Raw genomic sequence first — 9,222 nt, 5'->3', positions numbered from 1 at the left:
GGGGGGGGGGGGGGTGTCCTGTCCCTGTCCCTTTATAACTGGAGGCAGCACTCCCCAAGGTGGGAGCACATGGAGGTAATTCCTCCCGCTTACCTTGGTCAGAGCCTTCCCGGTCGTGTAACATGCGCCCAATCAGTGGCTAAGTCCGTGGTTTTCAACCACCGGTCAGTGGACCATCGCTGGTCCGTGGGGGGGGGGGGCGGAGGGGCTGCACCCCGCTGGCCACGGACCAGTGCAAGGACTCGCTCTGCTCCACCGCCTCTTCCTCAGCTGGCATCATGCTCACGGGGGTGCAGCGGTGCCACGGCGGGGGCAAGGGGGGAGAGTCGGCTCCGTGGGAACTGGCTGGGAGCCACACCGTGCTGATTTCTGTATTTTGTTCTTTTCTTGGCATTTGTTGTTGCTCAGTTTCTGGTTGTTTTGGAGAATTTTCCCCTCCCTCCCTCCCTCCCTCTTTCTTTCTTTCTGGTATCGCATTTGGAAATTAATGCACAGAATAATGTCTTTCTATAGGCATGTCGTTAGTGGAGCCGGCTGGAGCCAGGGGTCAGACTAGATGGCCCAGGAGGTCCTTTCTGACTTGCTCTGTTTCTGGGTTTCTGTTTTGTGTCTGGTGCTTTTTGTTCCTGCCTCTGTGGTCCCCGAGGCGGTTTTCCTGTTTCCACCAGTCCGCAGCTGCGGAAAGGTCGAAAACCACTGCCTGCTGTAACAGAGTATGAAGATGAGCGGGACGTGGGAGAGGGAGGGGCACACGGAAAATGGAAGAGCCGAGGCGTGCGCCGGTCAGCAGCAACTACTCTGAAGACAAGAACGGCACAGTCATTGATAATAGAATGGAATGCCAAGTATGGAAACACTGAGGGACAGACAACAGGCGGGCAGAAAGGCAGGCGGGAAGGAAATCACTGAGGGTGGGGATGCCTACTGGCTAGACGAAAACGTGTGGCGATCGCATGCTGCTTCCTTCCATGCAGACGAGCGCGGGTGCATTCGCGGCACCTCAGTCCCGCCGCACGAACTGCCCGTGTGGTGTCGGCGTCCCCGCGTGCTCCTCGCCTCCCGCACGGGCCTGACTGACACCTTCGATCCTTCCATTGCAGCCTGCGACCAGCTCGCCCTGGGTGTGGTAGCAATATTTGGCCCTTCGCAGGGCTCCTGCACCAACGCAGTCCAGTCCATTTGCAATGCCCTGGAAGTCCCCCACATACAGCTGCGCTGGAAGCATCACCCTCTGGACAATAAGGACACGTTCTATGTCAACCTCTACCCGGACTATGCCTCCCTCAGCCACGCCATCCTGGACCTTGTACAGTACCTGAAGTGGAGGTCAGCCACTGTGGTGTACGATGACAGCACAGGTAAGTGCCCTTGACCGCCCCACCTGCCTGCAAAATTTAGCAGTGTGCGTTTCAATATTGTGCAAAGAAAGTTTTGTTTCTGCCTTTGTTCTGTTGTGATTTTATTGCATTGAACTTTCAGTTTCTCACTTTGAGGGCCTTGATGGGCAGAAAAGCAGTTTATAAGTAATGTTTCCCAGATTACTTCAGAGTGGCCAGAAAACATTGTGAAATGGGTGCTTTCTACATAATCTAAAATTGCACTGGCAGCTGTGCGAGCTGAACTCAGCAATGTCACTGGGAAGGCTTGACTGCCGCCATGGGATTCCCTTTTCCTTAATCAGTCCACCCTCTCCTTCTCTTGCGCACCACAACCTCCGCTTCCTGGCAAAAGATGGGTCCCAGCCTCCCACAGCGCATCTCTGCCAAAGTGCCACTGTGGATCTAAACTGCGTCTCTCTGGCCAACTGACTGCCTGAAACCGCTTCAGGACACCAAGCCAGACCACTGGCTGGTCTTGCTAGCCCAGCTGTTTCCCAGTCGGGGAAAATGGCAGTTTACTGAGATGGAGGTGAAGGAAGTGCCTCTCCCACCTGCACTGGCACACCTGTTCCCAGCACGAGCAGGAGGGTTTGGAGCTCGCGCCGCAGCTGGCGCTGACGAGGTGGGGAGGTGGAGGAGAAGATGAACCAGCCACAGCTCAGCACCACCAGTGTGACTGTCCGCCCAGGATCCGGACCCAGACTTGGAAAACCAAGCATTCAGACCCCGATCCCCGGTGGACAGAGGCCTGTTCCCCCACCTGCTCCGTCGACTGTTGATCCTGAAGATGAGAGGCGGTGTATGTGCTCTTTCTCTCCAGGCTCTCGGGCAGGGGAGCCTCACCTGTCCAGCCACGCCGCCATTCCCTGCTGGACTTTGGCAGCAAACCGCGGGTGGCTTTGCCGCCTCTGCCCATCGCTGCCTCCGTCAGTGCAGGGACGCCCTGAAGGGCAGGGGCCGCATGCACCGAGCAGCCTGTAGCTTGGCCCCTGCTGCTTGCACTGCCAGCGCTGGGCTGGGGTCGGAGGCTGAATGTGCTCTGCGCTGAATGACGGGCGGCGGCGCCATTCGGAAGGGCCGATCCTTTGCCACAGCCGCATCCTCCCTTGCTCACTCGAGAGAGGAAAAAGCGCTTCTGCGTGCGGGTGCTGTAAGGTCCCCCCCACCCGCCCCCAGGCACCGCCGAGCGCTCTGCCGAGGTAGCCAGGCATTGGACTGGGCTGGCTTGTTTGCTGCAGGGGATTTCTGGCCAGTGCAATATCGTAATAGCAGGCAGTTCTGTGTGCTCCTGACAGTGGAATTAATTAGCTCCAAGAAATCAATTTGTCAGAAATGTCAAGCCCATCTGACCTTGGAAGTGCAGCTTCCTGTGATTCCACGCCCGTGATCTCCTTGCCCGGCACCGTCTGGAGCGCTGGCACTGAACCTGCAGGCAGAGCTGCACTGTGCGCCCAGCGGACGGCAGCCTGTGAGGGCCACGTTCCCGCAGGTGGCCCCCCTTGCGGACATGCAGCCGCCAGCCGAGTTCTCCTGCCATGCGGGTGCGGGTGGTGCAGGTTGTTGTGGGGCTCACAACTGGCACATCACCCGCAGCCTGTTGTAGGGTGGTGTGGCAGCCAGGTCTGCATGACACAACGGCCCTTGGTGTGGGGGGGCGTCTTTGTAATGGCAGCCGGCACACACTGCAGCTTCCTGAGGGCTAATTAACCATCCACAGCTCCATTGCCTAGTGGGGATGTCGGCTTGCAGAAGAGGAGCCCAGGGGCCCGCTGAGCTAGCGGTGGAGCCGCCAGCCGTGGGCCTGCTCAGGAGGCGAGGCCGAGGGCCAGGGGAGATTCCCCAGGGGAGGCGACCTGCTCCGTTTCCGCTGTCCGCACAGAAGCGGCCTCCACGTGGGAGCCTGCCGCTCCCGGGCTGCAGCGCTTGCTGCCGTGAGGCATCATCTCATGCGCTCGTGGCAGTGGCGCTTGGAGGAGAGGAGGCTGGAGCCGGGAGCCGGGATGCTGGAAGGTCACCACTACCGAGCCTGCTTTCTGGGTGCAAGGCAGGGTTGGCGCTGCCCTTCCGGCTGCCTGCCCTCTGCCTTGATGCAAGTGGTGCCCACTCTCCTAAATTGGGTGGCCTCCCCAAGCCTGGTGCCCTCCAGGAAGCCCCCCTTCTCTCCCCGCTTTCCTGGTGGCGACTCCCCATGGAGCTTGCCAGCTGGGGCAGATGGGCCTATAGCCCAGACACACTGTGGATCAGGCCAGGGCCAGGCATGAGGGGCCGCAGAAGGAGAGGCTTGCCTGTGGGGAGGAAGCTGTGCCGGGAGGGCTTCTGCCCCACACGCTCATCGCCACCTACCGCTGGCTGCAGGGGAGCATGAGCATTCCCTTCTGGGGTAAAAGGGCTCTTGGTTGGGGCGGGGACGCCTGTGCCCGGCTGTGCTGAGGACTCTGTGCTCTTCCTTGCTTTCCCAAAGGCCTCATCCGGCTGCAAGAGCTGATCATGGCGCCGTCCAGATACAACATCCGCTTGAAAATCCGCCAGCTGCCCCTCGACACAGAGGACGCCCGGCCCTTGCTCAAGGAGATGAAGCGGGGGCGGGAGTTCCGGATCATCTTCGACTGCACCCACACAATGGCGGTACACATCCTCAGGCAGGTGGGCATTCTGCGCATGTGGGAGCCGCGTGTTGGGGAGTGTGAGGCATGCGCTGTGCCTGCGGCCACTTGCGCATGGCCCGAGCTCGCAGCCTTGCTCTGGCCACGTGGATCGTGCCTTTTGCCTGGCTGGGCAGAATGTCCGTCGGTCGCTCCCTGAAGGTCCCTGACTTCCACTTGTATGGGAGAGGGAGAGGGAGGGGAAATCCTACTTTGGGCCCAGCACAGCCACTGAGAGGCCTTTGGAGCCTGGGTGTGGAGGCCGCAGCAGAGCGCAGGGAGTGCGGGAGAGCGGCAAGGGAGCCGGGGAAGGGGAGCGGGGAGCCGGGAGGTGCACTGGACCAGTGCAGCTCTGGCCAAGCAAAAGGGCTGAGAGGACCTGTGGGTTGATTCGGTGGGTAGCAAGTCTATGGAGGGCGGGCGGGCGGGCTGGCTGGCTGGCTGAGGGCGGGGCGGGGCACTGGCTGCCCACGAGGCCCCCTGTGGGCCCTGCATGGATGTTGGCGGCACTGACCGCAGGCGCTGACCGGAGGTGCGGCAGGGCACCGTCCTTGTTGCACCATCCCCTTAGCTACCCCTGAGTGGCCTGGGGTGCCCTTCCCCGTGGACCTGCCTTCCCCGCGGAGCAGGGTGCCACGAGCCTCAAGTGGGGCGGGGCAGGGCAGGCAAGGCAAGTCGGGGGGCGGGAGGAGCTATCAGACTCGCTGTGGGGTGGCCTCTGCCAGACCAGAAGAAGGCCGTGGCCGGTGTTGCAACCACCTGTGGCTTCTGTGCCACGTTTGCCCACGTCCCCAGGAGATGTTGGAAGGCACGTCGGTGTCCCTCCTCGAGGGGATGGTGGGGGCCTGGAGGATGTCAACACTTCCCCGTGGGGGGGGGAGCAGCTCCTGGGTGCTGCCTGGGGGTCCCCCAGGCCATCTGGGATCAGCCCCTTTCTGGGCAGCAAGAAGAGGAAGCGGCCCCCAGGGACCAGCCAGGGAGACATGGAGGCCTGTCCCCCACGGGAGGCAGAGCCACCCCCTCCATCGCCTGGTGCAGATCTGGGGTTGAGGAATCAGGTTCCTCCGCTTCAGCAGGCTGAGCCTGCGGGTCCCCTGGGGGACCGGCCTGCGCAGGAGGCCCAGCCTGGGAGCCCCTGCCAAGGGGTGATAGGTGCCACAGGGACAGGATGGAGACAAATGGCTGGAGAGCGGCACTTGTGAAAGGGACCTCGGGGTGCTGGTCAACAGCCCCTTCTGACTCGGCCTGCTCCTGTGTTTCTGACCTCTGCCCGCGTCCTGCACTCCGCGCCCAACGCCACAGAGGGCGATCAGGTCCACCCCCGCAGCCTTTTTTCCTGAGCAAACACTCCACAAATGGGGTTGCCAGTCTGGTTGTGTGACACGCACCTTTCCTGCCTCAAAGGTGTCCTGTGTGAGTTGGCAGCCCGAATGGTGCACAGCGCTGGGGCAGAGGACAGGGAGGCTGTGCGCTGGTGCCTGGCTGGGCTGGGGATGGCGAGTGGATGGTGAGCCTAGCGGCTTGGAGGAAAAGCGGGCTGTGGCCCTTCCGCCTGGGGAAGAGTCTGGGGAGAGGTCGGCTGGGTCTCCAAATATCTAACGTCCTCTAGCTGTGGATCTCAGAAAGGAAAGGTTGGGATTGGAGGTATTTGAATTCTGTTGGGAGGGGTGGGAAAGGGCCAGAGGAAGAGCCCCCAGCAGATGCAGAGCGGTGTTCTGTCTGCGGGGCTTTCCACGCAGACAAGAGCCGGCTGCCGTCTCAGCAGCCTTGGCTAAATCCATTCCATCTGCGCTTTGCAGATGGTCTGGCATCTTTTGTTCTGCTCTCTGCTCCCTGCCAGAATCAGATGTTTTGTATGCTTATTGCATGCATTTGCGGATGCGTGTTTGTGCAGTTGTGCATGTGCACATCTGTGTTGGTGTCCCCGAGTCTTCAGCATCCAGGTGACTTGAGAGAAGTCACTCCACTGCAGAATCTTCAGGCCAAATTCACGGGAATCTTAATTCAGTGGCATATGTGCCAGATTTCTCCAGCGTCGCTGCTGGCCAGGCCATCCGTGGGCTCCGTTGCCAGATAGATGGCAGCAAGCTTCCGGAAGGGGGGCCACATGCTCACCGGAGCGGCACTCTTCCCACATGGGAAGCCCCCGTGGAGGTTGCTGGGCCGTCTGCTCCATTCCCTGCTGAAGGAGACTGCGCTGGGGAGGGGAGGGCCGTGAGCAGCCTGGGAGACCCTGGGGGGGTCCCTCTTGTAGGTGGGCACAGGGATCATGTGTCGCTTGCCCGCCACTTGTGTGTGGACTGATCTGAGACTTGTACTTTTAAGGAGGAGGAAAAGCCGTATGGGCGCTCAGCTTGCTGGGCCAGGGTTCTAGAACATCTCTGAGGACACGGGCTTCCTTTCAAATGAGAGCTTTGAAAAAGAACGTTTATTTTGCATACATCAGGAAGGAGAAGAAACTATTTCCATCTTGAAGAGCAGAAGTTTAGGACAGGTTTGTCCCCACCCCCCAGCCTGTCTGGAAATACCCCGTGTTGGCTTCCCCAAATTTTCTCTCAACAAGCAATCGGTATATTTGTAAAACTTTTCCTGAGTAAGATGTAAATAACTTTTCTCAGGTGAAACATCTCAGTTTCAAATTAATGCATGATAACTGATGCTCTGTTTTTGTCTTTAGAATTCTCATCTGGATTGCATAGGGAAAGTGAAAATCCAAGCTACTCAATCTGCGTTCCACTCATATTAGCCATGGCTAAATCCCAAAATGCTTTTGGATTTCTAAATTATTGTCGGGAACACATAGATCCCTAACAAAGAAAAGTGGGATCACTGACTCATGCAAGGAACGCAGATGCAAGGTGCCTTCCCCCAAGCCATTGTGTAACCTTAAACTGAGGTCTCTGTACTGGCAACAGTGGAGAAGGCAGCCAGGAAAATTTAAGCCCCTGCACCTCTTGTTTGACATCAGGAGCAGCTGATGCATGAAGAACCAGAGACCCTGCCCCCCCACCCCCGGCACAGGAGAGCCGGGGCACTCGGCTGTTGGTTGCCCTTTCTGAACTCATCTGCTTGCTGGTTGTGCAACATCTGTCGCTACCGGCTGTACCTTTGCTTAAGACAGGTGTTGGATCCCCCGCCCCCAGCAGGTCCTCGGCTAACATGGTTTTAAGTGCAGCTTTGCCAAACCAGCGTTGTTCTGGCGTTCTGACCCTGTTGCCTGCTCCCCCTTCTGCTCTCCAGCCTTGCGTCTGCTGTTGTGAACAACAGAGAAGGTTTAATTGAAGCCACATCTTAGGACTAGCAGGCTAGCAATGGAAGGAATCATGGGACAGTGCACTTGGAAGGGGTCATGAAGGTCATTGGGTCCACCCCCCTGCTGTGGCAGGACACCCATTCACACCATCCCACCCAGATGGCTGCCCAGTTTCGCCTTGAATGTCCCCGGTGTGGGAGAGCCCACCACCTCCCCAGGCAGCTAGTTCCACTGTCGTCTTGCTCTGACAATGAGGAAGCTTTTCCTGATGTCCAGCCTGAATCTGGGTTCTTGCAACTTGAATTGATTATTCCGTGTCCTGCACTCCGGCATCAGCGAGAAGAGATCCTGACCTTCCCCTTTGGGACAGCCTTTGAGGTACTTCTAGAGGGATATCATGTCTCCCCTCAGTCTTCTCTGCTCAAGGCTGAGCATGCCCAGTTCTCTCAGTGTCTCCTTACACGGCAGTGTTTGCAAACCCTGGGTCATTCTTGTTGCCTTTCTCTAACTTTTCTGCATCTTTCTTAAATCTTGATGCCTGGTATTCCAGTTGAGGTCTGACTACTGAGGAGTGTAGGGGAACTACTGTGTCTTGGGATTTGGAAGTAATACTTCTATTTATGTTATGTTACTCGTGAAGTCGTGCCTGACTCATCGTGACCCTATGGACAATATTCCTCCAGGCCTTCCTGTCCTCCACCATCCTCCAGAGTCCACTCAAGCTCACACCAACTGCTCCAGTGACTCCATCCAGCCACCTCATTCTCTGCTGTCCCCTTCTTTTGCCATGAATTGTTCCCAGCAGTAGGCTCTTCTCCAGGGAGTCCTTCCTTCTCATTAGGTGGCCAAAGTATTTGAGTTTCATCTTCAGGATCTGGCCTTCTAAAGAGCAGTCAGGGTCGATCTCCTCTAGGACTGACCGGTTTGATCGCCTTGTGGTCCAAGGGACTCGCAGGAGTCTCCTCCAGCACCACAGTTCAAAGGCCTCAATCCTTTTGTGCTCAGCCTTCCTTATGGTCCAACTTTCACAGCCATACATTGCAACTGGGAAAACCACAGCCTTGACTACACGCACTTTTGCCCACAGGGTGATGTCTCTGCTTTTAGTATGCTGTCTAGATTTGCCATAGCTTTCCTCCCAAGGAGCAAGTGTCTTCTAATTTCTTGGCTGCATTCACCATCTGCGGTGATCTTGGAGTCCAAGAAAATAAAATCTGTCACTACCGCCATTTCTTCCCCATCTATTTGCCAGGAAGTGAGAGGACCAGATGCCATGATCTTAGTTTTCTTAATGTTGAGTTTCAAGCCAACTTTTGCGCTCTCCTCCTTCACCTGCATCAAGAGGCTCTTTAGTTCCTCTTCACTTTCTGCCATGAGAGTGGCATCATCTGCATATCTGAGGTTGATGATATTTCTCCCAGCAATCTTAATTCCAACTGGTGATTCATCTAGGCCCGCCTCTCTCATGATGTGCTCTGCATATAAGTTAAATAGGCAGGGTGACAGTATACAGCCTTGCCGAACTCCTTTCTCAATTTTGAACCAATCAGTGGTTCCGTGTCCAGTTTTCAGTGTTGCTTCTTGACCCACATATAGGTTTCTCAAGAGACAAATAAGATGATCTGGTACTCCCATCTCTTTAAGAACTTGCCACAAGTCTTTTGCCTCTTGGCGGAGCAGCAGAGGCAGAGGCTGGGAGAGAGGGCTGAGTGGCCAGCGGCCTGGCGAAGGCAAGGCAGGGGCTGGGCAGGGGAGCAGAGGGCCAGGAGCAGCGGAGAGGAAGGGGCGGGGCCAGAGGGGCCAGGAGGGAGCGGACAGGCGGGAGAGAGGGCTGAGTGGCCAGGGGCTTGGCAGGGAAGCAGGGGGCCAGGAGCAGCGGAGAGGAAGGGGGCGGGGCCAGAGGGGCCAGAGGGGCCAGGAGGGAGCGGACAGGCGGGAGAGAGGGCTG

General features: G+C 57.8%; 1 protein-coding gene across 1 annotated transcript in view; it reads left to right on the top strand.

Moving 5' to 3' along the window:
* GRIK3 (glutamate ionotropic receptor kainate type subunit 3) overlaps positions 1 to 9,222 on the top strand; it is a 112,268-nt gene that overhangs the window by 16,571 nt on the left and 86,475 nt on the right. The window contains exons 3-4 of the mRNA XM_044419473.1: positions 1,101 to 1,358; positions 3,841 to 4,022. Coding sequence (XP_044275408.1) covers positions 1,101 to 1,358; positions 3,841 to 4,022 — 440 coding nt within the window. The remainder of the gene's footprint in view (positions 1 to 1,100; positions 1,359 to 3,840; positions 4,023 to 9,222) is intronic.

Source organism: Varanus komodoensis, unplaced genomic scaffold (genome assembly GCF_004798865.1).
Source record: "Varanus komodoensis strain SLA01 unplaced genomic scaffold, ASM479886v1 scaffold103, whole genome shotgun sequence".
NCBI lineage: Eukaryota > Metazoa > Chordata > Lepidosauria > Squamata > Varanidae > Varanus > Varanus komodoensis.
This window is presented reverse-complemented; position numbering and strand designations above follow the sequence as displayed.